This window comes from Thalassophryne amazonica, chromosome 10, assembly GCF_902500255.1.
Source record: "Thalassophryne amazonica chromosome 10, fThaAma1.1, whole genome shotgun sequence".
Lineage (NCBI taxonomy): Eukaryota > Metazoa > Chordata > Actinopteri > Batrachoidiformes > Batrachoididae > Thalassophryne > Thalassophryne amazonica.
Window position 1 is genome coordinate 2,549,654 of NC_047112.1, and position 25,851 is coordinate 2,575,504.

Sequence of the window (25,851 nt, forward strand, 5' to 3'; positions counted from 1 at the left end):
TCTGTGTTCTGTGTTTGCGTGTCTGTATTCTGAGTTTGTGTATCTGTTCTGTGTTGTGTGTGTTTGCGCGTCCGTGTTCTGGGCTTGTGTGTTGTGTGTGTTTGCGCGTCCCTGTTCTGTGTTGTGTGTTTGTGTGTCTGTATTCTGAGTTTGTGTATCTGTTCTGTGTTGTGTGTGTTTGCGCGTCCGTGTTCTGGGCTTGTGTGTTGTGTGTGTTTGCGTGTCCGTGTTCTGTGTTTGTGTGTCTGTATTCTGAGTTTGTGTATCTGTTCTGTGTTGTGTGTGTTTGCGCGTCCGTGTTCTGGGCTTGTGTGTCTGTATTCTGAGTTTGTGTATCTGTTCTGTGTTGTGTGTGTTTGCGTGTCCGTGTTCTGGGTTTATGTATCTGTTCTGTGTTGTGTGTGTTTGCGTGTCCGTGTTCTGGGTTTGTGTGTTGTGTGTATTTGCGCGTCCGTGTTCTGGGTTTGTGTTGTGTGTGTTTGCGTGTCTGTGTTCTGGGTTTATGTGTTGTGTGTGTTTGCGTGTCTGTGTTCTGGGTTTGTGTGTCTGTGTTGTGTGTTTGTGCGCCTGTATTCTGAGTTTGTGTATCTGTTCTGGGTTTGCGTGTCCGTGTTCAGGGTTTGCGTGTCCGTGTTCAGGGTTTGTGTTTTGTGTGTTTGTGCGTCTGTGTTCTGGGTTTGCGTGGCCATGTGCAGGGTTTGTGTTTTGTGTGTTTGTGCGTCCGTGATCTGGGTTTGTACGTCCATGATCTGTGTTTGTACGTCTGTGTTCTGGGTGTGACTGGGTTTGTGTTTTCAGGGTTTGCGCGTACTGGGTGTGACTGGGTTTGCGCGTCCGTGTTCTGGGTTTGCACGTCCGTGTTCTGGGTGTGACTGGGTTTGCGCGTCCGCGTTCAGGGTGTGACTGGGTTTGCGTGTCCGTGTTAAGGATTTGCCCGTCTGTGTGTGTGTGTGTGTTTGCGCGTCCATGTTCTGGGTTTGTGTGTTTGTGCATCTGTGTTCCGGGTTTGTGTGTTTGTGCATCTGTGTTCCGGGTTTGCGTGTCCGTGTTCAGGCTTTGTGTGTCTGTATTCTGGGTTTGTACGTCTGTGTTCTGGGTTTGTGTCTTCTGGGTTTGTGCATCCCTGTTGTGGGTTTGCGCGTCTGTTCAGGGTGTGACTGGGTTTGTGCATCCGTGTTCTAGGTTTGCGTGTCCATGTTCTTGGTTTGTATTCCTGTGTTCAGGGTGTGACTGGGTTTGCGCGTCCGTGTTCTGGGTTTGTATGTCTGTGTTCAGGGTGTAGCTGGGTTTGCGCATCTGTGTTCTAGGTTTGCGCGTCCATGTTCTGGGTGTGACTGGGTTTGCGCGTATGTGTTCTGGGTTTGTGCGTTTGTGTTCTGGGTGTGACTGGGTTTGCGTGTCTGTGTTCAGGGTTTGTGCATCTGTGTTCTGGGTTTGTGTTTTCTGCGTTTGCGCGTCCGTGTTCTGGGTGTGACTGGGTTTGCGCATCTGTGTTCTGGGTTTGCGCATCCGTGTTTTTGAGTGTGACTGGGTTTGCGCGTCCGTGTTCAGGGTTTACTTGTCTGTGTGCTGGGTGTGACTGGGTTTGCACGTCCGTGTTCTGGGTTTGCGCATCCGTGTTCTGGGTGTGACTGTGTTTGCACGCCAGTGTTCAGGGTTTACTTGTCTGTGTGCTGGGTGTGACTGGGTTTGCACGTCCGTGTTCAGGGTTTGCGCATCTGTGTTCTGGGTTTGTGCGTTTGTGTTCTGGGTGTGACTGGGTTTGCGCGTCCGTGTTCAGGGTTTGTGCGTCTGTGTTCTGGGTTTGTGTTTTCTGCGTTTGCGCGTCCGTGTTCTGGGTGTGACTGGGTTTGCGCATCCATGTTCTGGATTTGCATGTCCGTGATCTAGGTGTGACTGGGTTTGCGCATCTGTGCTCTAGGTTTGCGTGTCCGTGTTCTGGGTTTGCGCGTCTGACCGGGTTTGCACGTCCGTGTTCTGGGTGTGACTGGGTTTGCGTGCCAGTGTTCAGGGTTTGCTTGTCTGTGTGCTGGGTTTGGGCGTCCGTGTTCTGAGTGTGACTAGGTTTGCGCATCTGTGTTCTGGCTTTGCGCGTCCGTGTTCTGGGTGTGACTGAGTCTGCGCGTCCGTGTTCTGGCTTTGCGCGTCCGTGTTCTGGGTGTGACCGAGTCTGCGCGTCCGTGTTCTGGCTTTGCTCGTCCGTGTTCTGGGTGTGACTGGGTCTGCGCGTCCGTGTTCTGGGTTTGCGCGTCCGTGTTCTGGGTGTGACCGGGTTTGCGTGTCCGTGTTCTGGGTTTGTATGTCTGTGTTCAGGGTGTGACCGGGTTTGCGCGTCCGTGTTCTGGGTATGACTGGGTTTGCGCGTTTGTGTTCGTGTTCTGGGTTTGCGCGTCCGTGTTGTGGGTTTGCGCGCCCATGTTCTGGGTTTGTATGTCCGTGTTGTGGGTTTGCGCGTCTATGTGGGTTTGAGGAGCAGCTGGCTTGAGAAGTCGTATAGGTCTTTGTTGATCTTCTTCAAGGTTTGAACCTCTTCTTCAAGTTCCGCGACTCGAACCTTGGTGTTTTCTCCATCACCGAACACAGACTGAGGATGACAGACACACAGAATTAATTTAAATCAGTAAAACTCTGTCTGTTGTTCAACTGACTTCAGGAGCCAGCAGACAATTTGGATCTATTCAATACCACTCAACGGGCCAAAACAGACTTACAATCCAGACTCGGTGGACCATAACCTACACAAAATATATGGTGGCCATCCAGGATGGCAGCTGTAGTCAGGTGGGGGTCAAGATTAAAAAATGGTCCAATCATATGAAAACTCCACCACATTACGTGTCTAATTCCAAGAAAGTATAGTTTGGATCATCTGTGACTAAAACCTCTGGAGTTATGGGTTAATATGATTGGAGCATTTTTTTAATGTTGACCCCCACCTGACTGTAGGTGCCACCCTGGATGGCCACCATACTTTTTTATGTAGGTCACGGTCCACTGAGTCTGGATTGTAAGTCTGGTTTAGTCCCGTTAAGTGGAACTAAAACCCTGCTCGGCCTGTGGATGAGAAGTTTTCAGTTGAGGTTAAAAATAAAGAAAAGCAGCACAAAGACAAAAAGAAGAAAAAGTTTATTAGGCTTCAAATACAGTCAGTGAAATTAAGAATAATTATTATTTATTATTTAAGAATTATTCTTATTACATTGTTTATTAATTTGGTGTCAAAACAAGAAAACAGATACAAAACAACAAACAAGATGATCAAAACAAATTCTAATTTAAAAAACTAGACAGCATCATAAAGATCTGTGAGCAGACATACAGGATGACAGACAGACAGACAGAGAGACAGACAGACAGACGGGGTGATAGAGAGACAGGATGACAGACAAACAGAGAGACAGACAGACGGGGTGACAGAGAGACAGGATGACAGACACAGGATGACAGACAGACAGACAGACAAACAGACAGATGGGGTGACAGAGAGACAGGATGACAGACAGACAAACAGAGAGACAGACAGGGTGACAGAAAGACAGGATGACAGACAAACAAGAGAGACAGACATGGTGACAGACAAACAGACAGAGACAGGGTGACAGAGAGACAGGGTGGCAGAGAGACAGGATGACAGACAAACAAACAGACACAGACAGAGAGACAGACAGGGTGACAGAAAGACAGGATGACAGACAAACAGAGAGACAGACGGGGTGACAGAGAGACAGGGTGGCAGACAAACAGAGAGACAGACGGGGTGACAGAGAGACAGGGTGGCAGAGAGACAGGATGACAGACAAACAAATAGAGAGACAGACAGGATGACAGACAGACAGAGAGACAGACAGGGTGACAGACAGACAAACAAATAGAGAGACAGGATGACAACCAAACAACCAAACAGAGAGACAGACAGGATGACAGACAAACAGACAAACGGGGTGACAGACTGTCTGTCACCCTGTCTGTCTCGCTTTCTGTCTGTCTGTCTGTCTCACTGTTTGTGTCTGTCTCTGTCTGTTTGCCTGTCTGTCTCTCTGTCTGTCACCCTGTCTGTCTCTTTCTGTTTGTTTGTCTGTCATCCTGTCTGTCTGTCACCCTGCCTGTCTCTCTGTCTGTCTCACTGTGTCTGTCACCCTGCCTGTCACCCTGCCTGTCTGTCACCCTGTCTGTCACCCTGCCTGTTTGCCTGTCTGTCTCACTGTCTGTCACCCTGCCTGTTTGCCTGTCTGTCTGTCACAAACCCTCTGATTCCAGAATCAGAGGGTTTGTGGAGTGAAGCTGCATCCTGCAGGACGAAGGTTTCACTCGTTCTGCAGATAATCAGACAAACAGACGTTTAATATTTAAAATGTCATCAATAAGACCTTCAGAGCTTCTCCAGCAGTCACAGGAAGCTGACAGAGGTCATGTGATCCAATCTAACATCATGCACACGTTCATCCATCATTTAATAAAATCTATTTGCTCTTGATGCAGGTCGTCTTTGTCTGAAGACGGCTGTGCTCACATGTTCACATACAGCCTCCGTGGACGGCACGCTGACTTTGGGCTGTGTCCAGGTCACAAAACAAATCATTTGACTGTTTTGTTTTTTGTTTTTTCATTTTGCTTTTCATCAGTGACAAACTTTAATTGTCACGCTAACGATGTGGCTGCAGGCAGACGTCTGTAACGCAAAGCGACACCGAGTGGCACCAGACGGCGGTAATATTTTTCAGGTGATAAATTAATTGCACGTCTGATTTTAAAAATGCTTTTATAAAAACAGTGAATGTTGATCATAATTTGTGGAAAAAAGCAACACTGATGATGAAACTGAAGGACCATCTGCAGGTTTTACAGGCAACACAAAGGAGCTCTGTCCAGGGGAAAGGTCATAAAACTGTCCTTTCCTGAAGAGAGCAGATAAACGGTGTTTTATCGTAGCATCATTACACATGATCAGCACGAAGGACGCGCCATCAACACCCAACATTTAGTTAACAGAGGGACGTTTGTGAACATGACGGGATTTGACTGATGACCTCCTCATAACGTGAGCGCTGTCAACACGTCTGAGTTGGGAATCTGCCAATTCTCCAAACATCACAGCTGGCAAACATCACAGGAAACTCATTTGGGAAAACATTTGTAAAAGCAGGCGTCAAACAGTTCCAAAGCTGCTGTCGTTACCTTATCAGTCACCGCGTTCATCAGGGAGTTCAGCCTGTCAACTTTCTGCAAGTACGTCTCCTCCTTCTCCTGCAAACAAACAGCAGGACAATGTCCAAAGAGACAGAAGACACAAGAACAAAGACAGCAATGAAGACAGAAGAAATTTAGAAGACAGAAGGAAAAGGACACGTGAGAGGAGACTAAAGTCAGGCAGCACACGGCTGTCACCCCATGTCCATCACACTATAAAACCACCCTGGTGCTGGATGGCAACCACCCAGGCAGACAACCAGTCCAAAGCCACCTCTCCAAAGTAACTACCTGTTGCAGCCAGGTGACACATGGGTGTGTCCGCAACCTTCTACAGTCCTCAACACTGAGACACACCCTCACAGTGTCAGTGATCTTCCTCATCTGAGTCTCACTAAGTAATCATTCACTGGACACAAAGTCATTCCAGCGGGACTCAAGGATCTTCCACAGAGACCTGGGACCAAAGACACCAAGGACCTGATTTACTAAAGGTTTGCGTGTGTAAAAACATGCACACACTCGAACACACACAAATTAATCTCTTCCCGCCCATTAACTAATGGCGCACACTGAGTAATGCATCGTTCAAATAGTGAGAATCGATTCAAACAACTTTATTGATCCCTAAAAGGGCAATTTATCTTCACACCCAATTACCTCAAACAAAAATACAGCAATTAATCCACAATTATTACTAGTTGAACGTAATAATGGCCCACATTAGAATTAAAACAACCGCACATATACATTTGATTTGTTTATGTACGCCAAGCTTTGAAACAGTACGTTATCTAGATTGAGGCCATAAATGTGTTGGAGCTGCAGCAGCATTTCTGGGAAGAGTGCCAGAGCAGAGGCTGGGGTGGGCGAGCATTCGTCATGTATGCAGATGAGTTCTTATTAGTCTCTGTCCGTGTCTGCATAGAGTCTGGAGTGGCCTTGATGACCGCAGACTGTAGGGGAGGGCAAATGAAAAGGAGCCAGATGCTTCACCAAGCCCATTGAAATTCTTCTGGAGGAAAACAAACAGGGCATTTTAACCTTCGGTAGCTGATAAGGTTGCCATGTTTGGGTTAGGCAGAGAAGCACAGAGTTCCAATACAGCCTCTCTTCAACTGTCCAGATGAAATTGTGAATATTCACTGGTCTCCAGCATCAATTCCTTTGCAAGGCAGACATTTGCTACGTGATGACTTCCAATTTGTGTTTAAGTTCAAGAGTTAATGCAGTCTGAGATTGTACCGCCTTGACCACCTCATTAATCATGACAGATAAGTGTGGGGTTGTGGTTTTGGTAGCAGCCATCTTGCCAATTCTTCAGTAGGTCAGGGCAGCACCTAAGCAGCAAAAGCCCTCCGACCATAAAAGCAAATAATAAATCCTCAACATCTTCCACGGAGTGATGCCAAGCACGCGACCCGCCACTTCTCCCAGGCATAGAGAACATAGCCCACAGGATAGGTTCCATCTGGCACGCAAGGTCCCCCAGCTCTGATTTCCTTGTTGAAAGGAGAGACCAGCTGATCAATTCCATGGTTATTCCAAATATATACTCAACAAAAATATAAACGCAACACTTTTGGTTTTGCTCCCATTTTGTATGAGATGAACTCAAAGATCTAAAACTTTTCCACATACACAATATCACCATTTCCCTCAAATATTGTTCACAAACCAGTCGAAATCTGTGATAGTGAGCACTTCTCCTTTGCTGAGATAATCCATCCCACCTCACAGGTGTGCCATATCAAGATGCTGATTAGACACCATGATTAGTGCACAGGTGTGCCTTAGACTGCCCACAATAAAAGGCCACTCTGAAAGGTGCAGTTTTGTTTTATTGGGGGGGGATACCAGTCAGTATCTGGTGTGACCACCATTTGCCTCATGCAGTGCAACACATCTCCTTCGCATCATCCGTGAAGAGAACACCTCTCCAACGTGCCAAACGCCAGCGAATGTGAGCATTTGCCCACTCAAGTCAGTTACGACGACGAACTGGAGTCAGGTCGAGACCCCGATGAGGACGACGAGCATGCAGATGAGCTTCCCTGAGACGGTTTCTGACAGTTTGTGCAGAAATTCTTTGGTTATGCAAACCGATTGTTCCAGCAGCTGTCCGAGTGGCTGGTCTCAGACGATCTTGGAGGTGAACATGCTGGATGTGGAGGTCCTGGGCTGGTGTGGTTACACGTGGTCTGCGGTTGTGAGGCTGGTTGGATGTACTGCCAAATTCTCTGAAACGCCTTTGGAGACGGCTTATGGTAGAGAAATGAACATTCAATACACGAGCAACAGCTCTGGTTGACATTCCTGCTGTCAGCATGCCAATTGCACGTTCCCTCAAATCTTGCGACATCTGTGGCATTGTGCTGTGTGATAAAACTGCACCTTTCAGAGTGGCCTTTTATTGTGGGCAGTCTAAGGCACACCTGTGCACTAATCATGGTGTCTAATCAGCATCTTGATATGGCACACCTGTGAGGTGGGATGGATTATCTCAGCAAAGGAGAAGTGCTCACTATCACAGATTTAGACTGGTTTGTGAACAATATTTGAGGGAAATGGTGATATTGTGTATGTGGAAAAAGTTTTAGATCTTTGAGTTCATCTCATATAAAATGGGAGAAAAAACCAAAAGTGTTGCGTTTATATTTTTGTTGAGTGTAGTTTGAAGAATTCAGTCTGGTGTAGTTGGGACTTTTGAAGGTTGGGGCAGAGATAGGAAAACACAGAGGAGAGGAGAGAGGAGTAAATGCGACCACTCTCACTGGAGTCCAGACCGAGAGAATTGTCCATTTAACACACTTGCCTTCATCAATCAATCAATCAATCAATCAATTTTTTTATTATATAGTGCCAAATCACAACAAACAGTTGCCCCAAGGCGCTTTATATTGTAAGGCAAGGCCATACAATAATTATGTAAAACCCCAACGGTCAAAACGACCCCCTGTGAGCAAGCACTTGGCTACAGTGGGAAGGAAAAACTCCCTTTAACAGGACGAAACCTCCAGCAGAACCAGGCTCAGGGAGGGGCAGTCTTCTGCTGGGACTGGTTGGGGCTGAGGGAGAGAACCAGGAAGACATGCTGTGGAGGGGAGCAGAGATCGATCACTAATGATTAAATGCAGAGTGGTGCATACAGAGCAAAAAGAGAAAGAAACAGTGCATCATGGGAACCCCCCAGCAGTCTACGTCTATAGCAGCATAACTAAGGGATGGTTCAGGGTCACCTGATCCAGCCCTAACTATAAGCTTTAGCAAAAAGGAAAGTTTTAAGCCTAATCTTAAAAGTAGAGAGGGTGTCTGTCTCCCTGATCTGAATTGGGAGCTGGTTCCACAGGAGAGGAGCCTGAAAGCTGAAGGCTCTGCCTCCCATTCTACTCTTACAAACCCTAGGAACTACAAGTAAGCCTGCAGTCTGAGAGCGAAACGCTCTATTGGGGTGATATGGTACTATGAGGTCCCTAAGATAAGAAGGGACCTGACTATTCAAAACCTTATAAGTAAGAAGAAGAATTTGAAATTCTATTCTAGAATTAACAGGAAGCCAATGAAGAGAGGCCAATATGGGTGAGATATGCTCTCTCCTTCTAGTCCCCGTCAGTACTCTAGCTGCAGCATTTTGAATTAACTGAAGGCTTTTTAGGGAACTTTTAGGACAACCTGATAATAATGAATTACAATAGTCCAGCCTAGAGGAAATAAATGCATGAATTAGTTTTTCAGCATCACTCTGAGACAAGACCTGTCTGATTTTAGAGATATTGCGTAAATGCAAAAAAGCAGTCCTACATATTTGTTTAATATGCGCTTTGAATGACATATCCTGATCAAAAATGACTCCAAGATTTCTCACAGTATTACTAGAGGTCAGGGTAATGCCATCCAGAGTAAGGATCTGGTTAGACACCATGTTTCTAAGATTTGTGGGGCCAAGTACAATAACTTCAGTTTTATCTGAGTTTAAAAGCAGGAAATTAGAGGTCATCCATGCCTTTATGTCTGTAAGACAATCCTGCAGTTTAGCTAATTGGTGTGTGTCCTCTGGCTTCATGGACAGATAAAGCTGGGTATCATCTGCGTAACAATGAAAATTTAAGCAATACCGTCTAATAATACTACCTAAGGGAAGCATGTATAAAGTGAATAAAATTGGTCCTAGCACAGAACCTTGTGGAACTCCATAATTAACTTTAGTCTGTGAAGAAGATTCCCCATTTACATGAACAAATTGTAATCTATTAGACAAATATGATTCAAACCACCGCAGCGCAGTGCCTTTAATACCTATGGCATGCTCTAATCTCTGTAATAAAATTTTATGGTCAACAGTATCAAAAGCAGCACTGAGGTCTAACAGAACAAGCACAGAGATGAGTCCACTGTCTGAGGCCATAAGAAGATCATTTGTAACCTTCACTAATGCTGTTTCTGTACTATGATGAATTCTAAAACCTGACTGAAACTCTTCAAATAGACCATTCCTCTGCAGATGATCAGTTAGCTGTTTTACAACTACCCTTTCAAGAATTTTTGAGAGAAAAGGAAGGTTGGAGATTGGCCTATAATTAGCTAAGATAGCTGGGTCAAGTGATGGCTTTTTAAGTAATGGTTTAATTACTGCCACCTTAAAAGCCTGTGGTACATAGCCAACTAATAAAGATAGATTGATCATATGTAAGATCGAAGCATTAAATAATGGTAGGGCTTCCTTGAGCAGCCTGGTAGGAATGGGGTCTAATAAACATGTTGATGGTTTGGATGAAGTAACTAATGAAAATAACTCAGACAGAACAATCGGAGAGAAAGAGTCTAACCAAATACCGGCATCACTGAAAGCAGCCAAAGATAACGATACGTCTTTGGGATGGTTATGAGTAATTTTTTCTCTAATAGTTAAAATTTTGTTAGCAAAGAAAGTCATGAAGTCATTACTAGTTAAAGTTAATGGAATACTCAGCTCAATAGAGCTCTGACTCTGTCAGCCTGGCTACAGTGCTGAAAAGAAACCTGGGGTTGTTCTTATTTTCTTCAATTAGTGATGAGTAGAAAGATGTCCTAGCTTTACGGAGGGCTTTTTTATAGAGCAACAGACTCTTTTTCCAGGCTAAGTGAAGATCTTCTAAATTAGTGAGACGCCATTTCCTCTCCAACTTACGGGTTATCTGCTTTAAGCTACGAGTTTGTGAGTTATACCACGGAGTCAGGCACTTCTGATTTAAAGCTCTCTTTTTTAGAGGAGCTACAGCATCCAAAGTTGTCTTCAATGAGGATGTAAAACTATTGACGAGATACTCTATCTCACTTACAGAGTTTAGGTAGCTACTCTGCACTGTGTTGTTATATGGCATTAGAGAACATAAAGAAGGAATCATATCCTTAAACCTAGTTACAGCGCTTTCTGAAAGACTTCTAGTGTAATGAAACTTATTCCCCACTGCTGGGTAGTCCATCAGAGTAAATGTAAATGTTATTAAGAAATGATCAGACAGAAGGGAGTTTTCAGGGAATACTGTTAAGTCTTCTATTTCCATACCATAAGTCAGAACAAGATCTAAGATATGATTAAAGTGGTGGGTGGACTCATTTACTTTTTGAGCAAAGCCAATAGAGTCTAATAATAGATTAAATGCAGTGTTGAGGCTGTCATTCTCAGCATCTGTGTGGATGTTAAAATCGCCCACTATAATTATCTTATCTGAGCTAAGCACTAAGTCAGACAAAAGGTCTGAAAATTCACAGAGAAACTCACAGTAACGACCAGGTGGACGATAGATAATAACAAATAAAACTGGTTTTTGGGACTTCCAATTTGGATGGACAAGACTAAGAGTCAAGCTTTCAAATGAATTAAAGCTCTGTCTGGGTTTTTGATTAATTAATAAGCTGGAATGGAAGATTGCTGCTAATCCTCCGCCCCGGCCCGTGCTACGAGCATTCTGACAGTTAGTGTGACTCGGGGGTGTTGACTCATTTAAACTAACATATTCATCCTGCTGTAACCAGGTTTCTGTAAGGCAGAATAAATCAATATGTTGATCAATTATTATATCATTTACTAACAGGGACTTAGAAGAGAGAGACCTAATGTTTAATAGACCACATTTAACTGTTTTAGTCTGTGGTGCAGTTGAAGGTGCTATATTATTTTTTCTTTTTGAATTTTTATGCTTAAATAGATTTTTGCTGGTTATTGGTGGTCTGGGAGCAGGCACCGTCTCTACGGGGATGGGGTAATGAGGGGATGGCAGGGGGAGAGAAGCTGCAGAGAGGTGTGTAAGACTACAACTCTGCTTCCTGGTCCCAACCCTGGATAGTCACGGTTTGGAGGATTTAAGAAAATTGGCCAGATTTCTAGAAATGAGAGCTGCTCCATCCAAAGTGGGATGGATGCCGTCTCTCCTAACAAGACCAGGTTTTCCCCAGAAGCTTTGCCAATTATCTATGAAGCCCACCGCATTTTTTGGACACCACTCAGACAGCCAGCAATTCAGGGAGAACATGCGGCTAAACATGTCACTCCCGGTCTTCATGAATATGAAATTTAGAATGTGTCCACCAGAGTGTGCAAAACATGCTAATGGGTGAGGGTTGCACACAACAACATTTATTGTGGATAAAAACAATTCCTGTTGTGCTGCCTTTGTCTGTTTGTATGTGGATTTTCCTGCCTCCCGTTTGCTCCAGTGGTCTCTCCCTCCTCCAGTGCCTGGCTTCATGGCTTGTATCATTTACTCTAATCTAGCTGTCACAATAAAGTGTTCTATTTTTGTACTTCAGTCTGCTGACTGCTATTTGGGTGCTAATTCTCTGTCTCTTGGGTTTAACCGTAACACTTCCAGAGCTGAGAACACATCTACAACCCCTGGCAAAAATTATGGAATCACTGGCCTCGGATGATGTTCATTCAGTTGTTTAATTTTGTAGAAAAAAAGCCGATCACAGACATGACACAAAACTAAAGTCATTTCAAATGGCAACTTTCTGGCTTTAAGAAACACTATAAGAAATCAAGAAAAAAAGATTGTGACAGTCAGTAACGGTTACTTTTTTAGACCAAGCAGAGGAAAAAAATATGGAATCACTCAATTCTGAGGAAAAAATTATAGAATCACCCTGTAAATTTTCATCCCCCAAATTAACACCTGCATCAAATCAGATCTGCTCGTTGACATTGACCATATGCCATGACATTGACCCTATGTGTCTTTTTGCAAGGAATGTTTTCACAGTTTTTGCTCTATGGCAAGATGCATTATCATCTTGAAAAATTATTTAATCATCCCCAAACATCCTTTCAATTGTCCAAAATATCAAAGTAAACTTGTGCATTTATTGATGATGTAATGACAGCCATCTCCCCAGTGCCTTTACCTGACATGCAGCCCCATATCATCAATGACTGTGGAAATTTACATGTTCTCGTCAGGCAGTCATCTTTATAAATCTCATTGGAACGGCACCAAACAAAAGTTCCAGCATCATCACCTTGCCCAATGCAGATTCGAGATTCATCACTGAATATGACTTTCATCCAGTCATCCACAGTCCACGATGGCTTTTCCTTAGCCCATTGTAACCTTGTTTTTTTTCTGTTTAGGTGTTAATGATGGCTTTTGTTTAGCTTTTCTGTATGTAAATCCCATTTCCTTTAGGCGGTTTCTTACAGTTCGTTCCTCATTTGTTGTGCATTTTTCAATTTTTGAGACATATTGCTTTAAGTTTTCTGTCTTGACGCTTTGATGTCTTCCTTGGTCTACCAGTATGTTTGCCTTTAACAACCTTCCCATGTTGTTTGTATTTGGTCCAGAGTTTAGACACAGCTGACTGAACAACCAACATCTTTTGCAACATTGCGTGATGATTTACCCTCTTAAGAGTTTGATAATCCTCTCCTTTGTTTCAATTGACATCTCTCATGTTGGAGCCATGATTCATGTCAGTCCACTTGGTGCAACAGCTCTCCAAGGTGTGATCACTCCTTTTTAGATGCAGACTAACGAGCAGATCTGATATGATGCAGGTGTTAGTTTTGGGGATGAAAATTTACAGGGTGATTCCATAATTTATTCCTCAGAATTGAGTGATTCCATATTTTTTTCCTCTGCTTGGTCTAAAAAAGTAACCGTTACTGACTGCCACAATCTTTTTTTCTTGATTTCTTATAGTGTTTCTTAAAGCCAGAAAGTTGCCATTTGAAATGACTTTAGTCTTGTGTCATGTCTGTGATCTTCTTTTTTTTCTACAAAATTAAACAACTGAATGAACATCCTCCGAGGCCGGTGATTCCATAATTTTTGCCAGGGGTTGTATAACTGAACATGTTTGAAACTGAACCAGTGATGCACAATCAAAGCAGACACAAAAAAATTTGAATCAAAGTCATGGTCTCTGAGCTGTTTGGGTTTGCATTTCTCTATTTTCACTCAGTAATCATCTTTAGCACAGAAAACACCATGATTAAACATTAAGTTATAATGGCCACACACGGAAGCTGTCAGCAGGTGTCAGCACCATGGACAGCACCAGCTACAAATACAGAAAAATGCTCATTTTTCATCACGTTCTCTCCAGTTACGTGATCATGAGGAGAATACGGCACATTAAGTGACCCGAGTCACATAATGCTGATGTGGCACGCTGAAGAACTGGTCACAGATTTACATAGCCCCACCCGATGACCGCTGTAAGACTCAAGATAAAAAGAACTGACGCCTTGGACTCAGTTCTGAGATGGACTTTTGCAATCTGCTAACCAACTTTGTCTTTAATTTTTTTGTAAATCTTGTTAAAAACTTTGTAAAAACCTTGTAACTGTTAGAATGGCCTAAGCAGTGGGTCACCCCTCTAAGTCTGGTCTGCTTGAAGTTTCTTCCTTAAAAACACCAGAGGGAGTTTTTTGTACCACTGTCACCGTGTGCTTGCTCAGGGGGGTTGGTGAGGCCAGATCTTACCTGTGTGAAGCTCCTTGAGGCAGCTTTATTGTGATTTGGTGCTATATAACTCAACTGAATTGAACTAAAGGGCCAAAATGAAAGTAGGGTCATGGGACTGGGCCTAAAAGTGAACCAAAGTTGATGGGTCTCAGTGGATGAATCCCAGTTAGTTTAATCAGCCTGATTGTTCATTTAGCGGCACAAGTAGGCCATAACGATTATCATGGCAGTTCATCTGAAACAGATTAATCTGCACCAGGACTTTACAGATGTTGAGAGAAACCGGGCGACTGACCTGCGTGAAGAGTCCAATGCGGACGCTCACATCTCCAGACTCACCACCTTCGCCCTCGGAACTGTGGAGGTGGCGGCTGAAGCGCGGCATGAGGAGGGCTGGTCGGCTGTCAGGCAGGAACATGTTGGCCGGAGCTGACATAATGACCGCGTTGGTTACTGGACCTAAGACCAGAAAGAGGAGGTGGTCACACATGATCTGCCACCCAGCTACAGTCTGAGGATGGTCCACGTCCACGTGGTTTGGAACAAGCTTCTGCGTGACGGTTGAGCAGTGGACCGTCAGCTGACCTGTGACATCAGCACTGTACCAGTCAGTGGATCAGTTTTTTTCCAAACATGCTGAGAATCCTTCCAGGACTCGTATCCTGCCTGTGCAGGATTATGACTGAATCAGGATTCACATCATCCATCTTCTGCTAATGACTCTTCTCCGTGACCGCTCCGTTACACACACAGACCACGTTATTAACAACCTACCTGTGAGCCGCCGTACCCAGACACAACACAAAGGCGCGTTTATTCTGCAGTCTGACAGGTCACATGACCGTCTTCCTTCACATGTGCAACGTGCCATGGATGACGATGAGTCACCGTAACGACTGTGTCCTCTGTGATGGTCACTGAGTCTCCTCACAACATTATTACAAACAGGCAAACCAGGAGGCTGCAAAACGTCTCATACACACACACACACACACACGCACGCACGCAGTTGGCTGTGATGTCATCACGCATGCACTCTCACATACACACACACACACACACATACACACACTGAAGTATTTTCCTGCTCTTTCTGCTCCGTGCTGATGGGTTTTTGTTGTTGAACACAACCACGTGTAGAAATTCTGCTCGAAGCAAAATTTAACCATGAAGCTTGTTTTGGACACTGAAGTTCACAGGTGGACGTCTGGTTTCTGCCGGAGCTCCAAGAGTTCCTCCGTGCAGAGAGAAGGTACTGAGAGCTCCAGGAACTAAAGGCAGGCCGCTGCTTCAGCAGCTGAGCAGAGTTTTATTTTTAGGAGGATTCTGCGTCTGTGGGCCATTTTCTTCCTCACACAAACATTAATATCTGTTTGAAGCAGCAGTTAGCCTCCCAGCAAGAAGGTGAAGGGTTCAAAGCCCAGCCACACACCAATCTCCTCCTGCACCTGGAGTCAAATCAGGAACAACATCCAGCGTAAATGTGCTGCAGGAACCCCGAGCAAAAACAGCAGCAGCCACAATAATAAAGATAAAAATGAACCCTCAGTCAGAAAAACAGCAGCGTGTTTCCATCCTGATGAAGTGACTGAATGAATCAAAGTCCTGCATTAAAATTAATGTGCATTTTTCAGTCATTCACATCGGCGCTGGTGGACCGCTTTCTTGGCCTGCTTCAGTTTGTGTTTCTGGACTTCAGAAGCTTTAATTCCTGGTGTTTCTATGTCCAGAAGACTTGAATAATCCAGTTTCTGTGAAGGCGTCATTCAGTCGCCACAAACAAATCTCTCGTCAGCTTATCGCCGTCAACCCACAAAGACCGGAGCAGCGGGTCGCCGGGGCCTCGGCAACAACAGACAGGAAACGCAATTTATCCAGTGCCGCCCGGCCCGGCGGGCAGAACAGACCTATCTGCTCTGATAAGACACCTGAGCACTCAGAGTGCTTTTCTTTGTTGGCTTTAGGTTCCATCAGCTTTTCCTGCCTGAAGAACTAAACCTGTCTGCTGATTTTCAAATCTATTTCCTCGACATCACCTCGCGGATCAAATTAACGGCTGAGTCGGGGTCCTGGAGGAACACATTCACATCCATCAGACTTTTCTCCCACAGTAACTACAAGGAACGTGCATGTTTGCATCTTAGTGCACGTGCACACCGTGCACCCTTTCAATATGAAATTCGTCATTTGCACATTCATTCATTGTCTGTGTCTGTGTGTGTGTGTGTGGGGGGGGGGGGGGGGTGCAGAAGGTGTGCCGTTAATATTTCGCGGTACAGATGAAAAGTTCTGGTGTCGTTCACATTTCCGTGTTTGGATCTGGTCTCACTCTCTGGCTCTGTGGTCCATTTTGTGCTGTAGCTGGTCACACGGTGAACATCGTGTTTCTTGCCGACGCTCACATGAAGTCGCTCCGTCTACCAGATATAAAACTGACTAAACAGGGGTTTTTATTTTTTTACATTTTTTAATTAAGGTGGTGTAAGAAAGTGAACCACCGTCAAACTCAGTCATCCTCATTCTGTTTTTTGTTTTGAGCTTGGTGAGTTAAAGGATGTGTGTTTGCGAGTGGTTGTTGCTGGCGGGATTGAACCCTCTCACCTGCGTGTTTGCTGTTGGAGCTCTACACTGACCCTGCTCCAGGAAATGGACAGAAACCTTTGGTCTCCTGCTTGACATGACAATAGACACGTCAGAACAAACGGAATACAGAGCTGCTTGGATCAGACTCCACGGGTCTGGCAGCCATGCTAATGCCTTGCTCGCAGGCTGTGGAAGAAAAGTAATAAGTCAGGCCCTGAGGTTCGGTGGTGTCAGATTCTGAAAATGTGAAGCAGGTGTGAGACTACAACTCCCCTCAGGGGGTGCCTGTCTATCACGGGTCTATAGGTTGGTAATCCAACTCCTGGAACAGAGCTGCCTGCTGTGCTCAGGGGCGCCAGAGTTAATCCTTCATATCAGAGTTCCAGCAGCAAACTGATCAGTGATGAAACCTCTTTGTCAGGAGCTGCAGCAGCAGTGTTGGTGGCAGCAATATTAGTGCCTTGCTCAGAGGCTCTGGTTGTTGTGTTGCCGTCTGGCAGCAGTTTAAAGCCTCTTTAAAAACACACTGCAGCCTTGAACGCGTCTCGACGTCTGCCAGAGCTGCGAGTAAAAGGCAAATGTTCAACCTTCAGTCAGCCTGCGAGTGAGAAAGCGGCCCCAGGGGGATCCTCGGAGAGTCCTGAGACGGGAAATCCTGTATTTCCGATAATCTGTACTTCCTTCCCCGGGGACCGGCTGTCTAAGAGTGTCAGTATCAGTTTACAGTAATCTCATTTCCACGTGTGGAGGATCTTTATTCTCATTCACAGACCAAGTCCAGCTTCTAACGCCAACTGAATTAAACATCAAGCTGCAAAGACTCCTGGGAAAATAAACCAGCACGAAGAACACTGACCTCAAACTGACCTTTCAGGTGGATCATATTTAAACGCACACTTCAACACTGTTCATACATTTGATGTGATTCTGGTTCATAAATTCACCACGAAGGAGATATTTCAGCACGCATGCACACACGCACGCACACACACTTTCAGAGACCAGAAATAAATGGTCAAAGAAAACATAACGGTTTCAGTCATTAATACAAAATGTGTGATATTGTACAATAAATCTGTCTGGGTGAGGCAGGGAGCCACCAAGACACCTCTGAAGAAGTCCTAGGCTTCTGTGGCTGTGACTGGAAAAACAGTGTTACAGCTTCATGACAGAACAGAGAAGAATTTTCTTAAAAAGAAGTCATATTTCATCTACATTTTGCCAAAAGGCACATGGGAAACTCCTCAAGCCTAGATTTGCTCAGTGTTTTTGTTTTAGTCTGTTTCTGTTCCAGTCAACCATGAAGCTGTGACACAACAGACAAACCTTTTCTCCAATCACAGCCACAGAAGGCTCTAGCTCCTTCAGAGTTGTATAGATTTAAGACAGATGCACAATATGTAGTTATATCAGTCCATGAATAAAGATTTTGATTAAAAGGTCTCCAGGGTTGTTTTCACTTAAATGCTCAATATTGAAGTGAATATTCCTGAGTGGTTCTGTGAGGGGACACTCAAGAAGTACACGTTCCTCTGTCTGGATCGCTCAGTCACACTGGCACAGTCGGTTTTCACGTGGGATACGTGACCATCGTCCCGTCTCTATTCAGAGATAGTGAGCTCCGACTCGGAGCCAAGTGGTGGTGATACGGTTGTGCTCCCGAACCTCAGGATAGGTCTTGGGTTTGACGTTACGGTCGGGTTCACTGTTTGGTATGTAATCCGTCTACTGCTGCTTGAAGTGGACACAGTTTGACAAAGGTTCTCAGTAAAAGCGGTAATAAAATTGTGAATATATATTTGGATATATTGGGAATATATCATCTGGATAATCTGGCGCAGCATATTTTTTTCCCGTATGGTTTTTGGTACATGGGGCTAGTTCAAGGACTCCGGTAACATGCGGTTGCTTTTGTTTTGAAAAGTTCTCTGTTGATCAATGATCATACGTTTGTTGTCCCTCACTCCTGCCTCAAGCTAAACAATATCATTACATGCAGTTCTGCAGACTCCAAATATCTGCTTTAGGGTACTGTCACATGAAGTGTTCACAGCACGCAGATCACTAGCAAGCCATGTCTCACATCCACACAGTAATGCACCATTCAGCGCACTCTGCTACACTTTCTTCTTAGTGCTGTGAGGACATTCATTGTTTTTATCTAAAAAGGAGCTGAATTTCCGCTGGTGGGCGGCTTTGGCTTCTAAGTGTTCTTGAATCTGCTGTATGATATGTCCACTGGTTATTGTTGCGCCCAGGTTCACGTAACTCTGGGTGGACTTTATGACGACTGTATCATCCATGAAGAGGAAGCAGTGGACATCTGGGAGCCATGCACCCTGATCGGTGTTACTCATGGCCTGGACAGTTTGATCGATGTAGGCCGTAAATAAAGTGCAACATGTACTCCCTCCTTGTTTGACTCCTGATGTTGTAGAGAATTCTGACGATCCAATAACTCCAATTGTTGTCTTGGAGGATGCCAAAGCCCTCAAGAAAACATGAGCACAAACTAAAGTAACTGAATGTAAAAAAGGTTCAGAATCTGGATCCATCAGGGTTTTAACATTTCCACTGTTTTTATTTTATATAACTTGTGAATAAATAAAATGAGAAAACTTAAGATGTGAATTCGCTGTCAACCACATTATATTTAGATTCCATCTGAAGACTTTGGAACAGCAGGCAGCCAGAGTCCTGGTCCAAGAGACTGAAGGTTTTACAGATGCAGCCTTGTTCAAGGTCCAGAGGAAGAACCCAATGTTCATGTTTCTTTCCCCTTCAGGATCAGAAGAACCGATTCTATTGGGGATGCAGAGGAACCAGAGCTGGGGTTGTACCAGATGAGGTCCAGGCTGCAGATGGAGGTCTGTTTGTCCAACCCGAACCTCAGTGCGCCCCCCCTCCCCCATGAAGTAGGATCCAAAGATCCATGCTGTACATTCACAAATCTCTAATCATGCCCAAGATGCTGTAAATTAGTAAGACTGATGAAGTGTAATGAGGAGACTGAGGAAGCATGAAATGTAGTAAAGTCAGGAGTCCAACAGGGTACAGAATCGGGTACAGTGACAAATTAAAATGAGAGAAATGATGCCCAAAATACTGAAAATTAAACTCCTGTGAAAGTGTAAAAAGACTAAATTGACCGTGTCTGGGATAAGAAGATGACTGAAACCAAAGAGGCTAATGTGCCTTAAGTGCTCCATGGTGCTGCTAATGAGCTGATTAGGAAGCTACAATAAAAAGTCCTCAGAGTCCAAAATAAATGTTAAAGTGACGAGCAAGTTAATAAGTGCAATGTGATCCAAGATCCAATCAGTTCACAGGACTAACGAGGCCAGAGTCTGGATGCTAACAAGGACTATGACAGCCCAGGATGCCGTAGATCAGGAGACTTCCGAGGTTTGTGGTACAACACACACACACTTGAGGAGGAGGTCGACTGTGGTCCGTATGATTCCTGGATGACAAGGTCAGGCTCCTGGGTAACTTAGCGGTTTGAAAGTACAGGGAATTCTGGGGTCACTTAGCCAGGATACAATCTAAGATGTTTTTGATAAGACCCAAGAAGATCTCTGAAGAAGCAACAGACATGTTTGCTGTGAAACTAATACCATAAGACCAGCAGTGTGTTGCTGGTCGATATGTCGAGGCCGGAACCTCCTCAATGACGCTTCCAGGCGTGCTGGGTTTTCCGATAAGCTGCTGTTCACACTGTCTGTATCACAAAGTAGGATGCAAATGGTATTTCTCTGCTTTGAAGAGAATCCAAAGCCATCTGTGAAGGACAATGACACAAGAACATCTGGAGGTGTTCATGATGATGTCTGTGGAAACAGGGATCCTGGCCAAACCTGAGACTAAAGATCTGGTGCAGATGCCAGAAGCAGCACAGACTCTCTGAGAAATGACATGTGCTTCTGATTCTGAAAATACATCTCGTTTTTACTGGATACTTTTTTTTTTAAGCATTTTGTCACCAAGCAAACCATGAATGAATCATCAGCCATGATGCTGGGGCTGGTTTTTAGACCCAGTTCAGGACTGTGACTTATGATTTGGTTCTGCAAACACACACCTCACTGACTGAACTGTCACCATGAAGCTGTAAGAACAACTGTAAAAACAACAGTCGCTGAGCGTAATGAGAGTCAACAGGAAGAAGAACTAAGTCCTCCATAGGCCCTGAGGCCTGGTGCACATCTCTGGAATCTGTAGCGTCAAGCAGATGAGTCTCCGACTCCCCCTGAACGGGACGTCAGAAGGACGCAGGTTACAAATCAAATCAAATTTATTAATTTATATAGCGGCAATTCACGATGAGATCATCTCAAGGCACTTCACACAACAAAAACAGAAAAAACTGAATAAAAAATTTAAAAAGACAACCATAAAAGAATACAAAAATAAAAACATCTTAACACTAATGATAAAACAAGGAAGACAAATGAGTCTTTAAACGTGATTTAAAAGTGTCCACAGTATCCGACTGCTGTACGTGTGCCAGGAGATCGTTCCACAGAGCTGGGGCACGGTAGGAGAAAGCTGTGACCGCCAGACTTTTTATTCACCCTGGGAACACATAGACATCGGTTGGGGTTACATCCCCAACCGAAGTCGGTACCCAGCTGGGTGGACTGAGACCATGCAGATTAAGTGTCACAGACAGCTCGAACCCAGGGCAAAGAGGAACACTAGACAGAAACTTGAACAAGATCCTGCTGGTTAATAAGGTGGACATCGGAGACAGTTCAAGTTAACGGGACTCAGCAGGTCTCACTGAGGCCTGAGATGGTCAGGAACCTAACGAGGGTCAGCGTCCTGTAAGCTGATGAGATGAACAAAGACCAAGATATGTAGCAGAGATTCTTCTGTAGGCTGAGTTGGTCCCGATGGCTCCAGGAGAGCACCTCTCCCCCGGCGAGAGCGTCTCTTATTCATTGTGGTGAGTTTCTGCAGACAGCAGGAAACACAAATTCCACCTTCAGCTCTGCAGCTCTCGGCGTCACACCGGTCCACGGAACAGATCCCTGAACTCTGACTGAACTCTGGATTTAAGTTTGAGATTTCTGCATCATACTGTGGAGAGAACTCAACAGTTCAGTTGCCGTGCCAAACAAGTTTTACTCAAACAACTTATTGACAGCAGCTGCTGATCAATCATCCTCAATGTCAATCACACAGATTGTTTTCTGATCAGACAGTTTACCCGTTGATCAGCCAAACGTGATTCCTCTGCCCGACAAACAGTCCGAGAGCTAAAAGAAGATTATTTTGGGGAGGTGACGGACTAACGTTTAGAGAGACAGACCTGTGCCAAGAGGATCGACGGTCTGATTCCTCACCAGTCAGGAAGGTCCTTCATCCCTTTTTGCTGTTTTATCTTTGATAATTGGTTATTGCTGACATATGGATCCAAGATGGCAGCAAAAGTCAACCTGTGTGTTGTTTGTTCATGAGTGGTGAGTTGTTTTTTTTTGTTGTTGTCCTTTTTGTGTGAGTTCTTATGGCAGAATGATTTACTCTCAACACAAACAACTCACCTGCTGGATGGAATCAGTGGGCATATATTTTTGACAAACGTTTTTGGTTTATTAGAACTTTAACTTACCTACAACCTATCTGTTGGGAGTGGCATTAGCAGCTAGCTAACTTGACAGCTTTGGCTATTAGACTGGTAGGCCTACTAGCTATTAAGCTGCCTGCTAACATTTAATCACTGGGTGGCCTGCTGGCCATCAACTCGTCTGCAAGTCTTAAATCGGCACATAGCCTGCTAGCCATCAACCTGTTTGCTAGCCCTTAACTATCAGTCGGCCTGCTAGCCGCTAACCTGTCTGCTAGCCTTCACTCATCAGGTGATTTGCTAGCCCCCAACTTGCCTGCTAGCACTCTCTGGGTAGCCGGCTAGCCACCAATCAGGCTGCTGGCTTGTGACAATCAGTTAACTTGCTGGCCGTCGGCTTGTCTGCGAGTTCTCAAACAGCACAAGGCCTGCTAGCCATCAACAGGTTTGCCAGCTCTTAACCATTGGTCAACCTGGTAGCCGCTAACCTGCCTGCAAGCCCTCATTCATCAGCTACTCTACATGGTCTGAGGCCTACCATCTTGCTGAGGCTAATCTGAAGCCCAGGAACTTGCTGCGGTGTGGTTCGTCATCAGCCTGGATCGACCTGGATTGGCTGGCCTACTAGCCCTCAGCCAATGGTGTGTCTGCTAGTTTTTGACTGGTCTGCTAGCCCTGGATCATCTGTGTACCTGCTAGCTTTCAACTGGACTGCATTTCAATCTCCCTGCTAGCCTGTAACTATTTGCCTGCCTGTTAGCTTCTCACTATCTGACAATATTGAACAGTCTGCTAACCTAGCCTTAATTTACTGGCTAGCAATCTGCCTGCTAGCTCTCTCAAACTGTCCACTAGCCTTCACCCTGTTGCATAGCCTTAATTTGTTATTTTCAGAATTGGTAAAACAATATTTCAACATTATGTCACAAATTCTAATATTATGTTTCACGCTTTTGTGTGTTTTCAATGGTACTCCAGATGGGCCTGGTAATCTCTCCTCAAAAGATATGCTATCTCAAGTTGATCAGTTTGACAACTATGCTAATTTAACACTTATCCATGATAGCTTTAAAATAACTGTAACCTCATCTGAACCAAGGACTTGTGTGACTTTGGATCAGACTAAATGGCTGCATAAATCTGTAGAGTCTATCCATTCTTACTGTCTCCTTGTTCTGAGAGATCATTTTACTATTACTACAGCCTCCACGTTTGCAAGCATCCCTTATTTTAAACAGAAAATGAATTTAAAAGACTGTAAAATGAAACATAAATTTGTAGTAGTATTATTATTATTGCTATCAGGAAATGTTGAGACTAATCCGGGCCCTGAAACACCTACACAATGTTTTACTCCCACAGATTTCAAAGCTAGATTGGGTCTTGGTATTATTCATGTCAACGTTCGTAGTTTACTTCCTAAGATGGACATGATTAAGATCTGGATCAATTCAACAAATGCTGATATTGTAGTATTATCTGAAACTTGGCTTAAGCAAGCTGTGCTTGACAAAGATATTTTATGATGTCTACCGTACTGCCCGATTAAGAAAAGGTGGTGGAGTAGCAAGCAATATAAAAACAAGATATTGAAAAAATGCATTAAGAGTAAGAACAGACCAAATAAATAAATATAAAAACGGTGCCACTGTGCAGCAATGCAGAAACCAGTTCAATACTATTAATTGATGGCTATAATCCACGGAAGGAGGGACATAGGGGGAAGAGGGCAATTTCCAAATAAATAAATAATAACAATATGCAGCAATGCAAAACCAGTTCAGTGCTACTACTGGCCTCTACTGGTGGTTGGCTCTCACTGCGGTATTGTATCACTTCCTGTTCCTGAGCACAGCTGTGTTTTTCTGTATCTGTTAGCTGTTTAATCTGCGCAGTTAGATTGATCTAGTTATCTAGATTACGATTTGTTTCCCAGTGTAATCTTTACATGCCTTAACTAAAGCACTCCTTCTGCTGAATCACCTCTAAATTATTTACACATTATTCACTTTGCGTGTTTTTAGGAATCCGCTAGCTTAGCGTAGCTACTAGCTCTTAGCCGATTTAGCATGGCGGCTTCTCCTGTCTCTCCCGCACTTTTCTGCTCTGGGTGTGAAATGTTTAGTTATTCCTCGGCCTCCTTTAGCAGTAATGGTACTTGTAATAAGTGTAGCTTATTCGTAGCTTTGGAGGCCAGGCTGGGCGAATTGGAGACTCGGCTCCGCACCATGGAAAATTCTACAGCTAGCCAGGCCCCTGTAGTCGGTGCGGACCAAGGTAGCTTAGCCGCCGTTAGTTACCCCCTGGCAGATCCCGAGCAGCCGGGAAAGCAGGCTGACTGGGTGACTGTGAGGAGGAAGCGTAGCCCTAAACAGAAGCCCCGTGTACACCGCCAACCCGTTCACATCTCTAACCGTTTTTCCCCACTCGACGACACACCCGCCGAGGATCAAACTCTGGTTATTGGCGACTCTGTTTTGAGAAATGTGAAGTTAGCGACACCAGCAACCATAGTCAATTGTCTTCCGGGAGCCAGAGCAGGCGACATTGAAGGAAATTTGAAACTGCTGGTTAAGGCTAAGCGTAAATTTGGTAAGATTGTAATTCACGTCGGCAGTAATGACACCCGGTTACGCCAATTGGAGGTCACTAAAATTAACATTAAATCGGTGTGTAACTTTGCAAAAACAATGTCGGACTCTGTAGTTTTCTCTGGGCCCCTCCCCAATCAGACCGGGAGTGACATGTTTAGCCGCATGTTCTCCTTCAATTGCTGGCTGTCTGAGTGGTGTCCAAAAAATGAGGTGGGCTTCATAGATAATTGGCAAAGCTTCTGGGGAAAACCTGGTCTTGTTAGGAGAGACGGCATCCATCCCACTTTGGATGGAGCAGCTCTCATTTCTAGAAATCTGGCTAATTTTCTTAAATCCTCCAAACCGTGACTATCCAGGGTTGGGACCAGGAAGCAGAGTTGTAGTCTTACACACCTCTCTGCAGCTTCTCTCCCCCTGCCATCCCCTCATTACCCCATCCCCGTAGAGACGGTGCCTGCTCCCAGACTACCAATAACCAGCAAAAATCTATTTAAGCATAAAAATTCAAAAAGAAAAAATAATATTGCACCTTCAACTGCACCACAGACTAAAACAGTTAAATGTGGTCTATTAAACATTAGGTCTCTCTCTTCTAAGTCCCTGTTGGTAAATGATATAATAATTGATCAACATATTGATTTATTCTGCCTAACAGAAACCTGGTTACAGCAGGATGAATATGTTAGTTTAAATGAGTCAACACCCCCGAGTCACACTAACTGTCAGAATGCTCGTAGCACGGGCCGGGGCGGTGGATTAGCAGCAATCTTCCATTCCAGCTTATTAATTAATCAAAAACCCAGACAGAGCTTTAATTCATTTGAAAGCTTGTCTCTTAGTCTTGTCCATCCAAATTGGAAGTCCCAAAAACCAGTTTTATTTGTTATTATCTATCGTCCACCTGGTCGTTACTGTGAGTTTCTCTGTGAATTTTCAGACCTTTTGTCTGACTTAGTGCTTAGCTCAGATAAGA

The 25,851-nt window shown here is 44.5% G+C and overlaps 1 protein-coding gene across 2 annotated transcripts in view; it reads right to left on the minus strand.

The window, feature by feature from the left end:
- Positions 1 to 497: 497 nt before the first annotated feature.
- Positions 498 to 25,851, minus strand: part of wdr18 (WD repeat domain 18) — a 70,962-nt gene continuing 45,608 nt past the window's right edge. The window contains exons 8-11 of one of the 2 annotated variants that reach the window (XM_034179300.1): positions 14,428 to 14,591; positions 5,176 to 5,244; positions 2,454 to 2,584; positions 498 to 763 (exon numbers count right to left, since the gene is read on the minus strand). In XM_034179300.1, coding sequence (XP_034035191.1) covers positions 2,456 to 2,584; positions 5,176 to 5,244; positions 14,428 to 14,591 — 362 coding nt within the window. In that variant the 3' untranslated portion in view covers positions 498 to 763; positions 2,454 to 2,455. Of the gene's footprint in view, positions 764 to 1,335; positions 2,585 to 5,175; positions 5,245 to 14,427; positions 14,592 to 25,851 lie in introns of those variants that run through there. The other variant, XM_034179299.1, reaches the window with a different exon arrangement.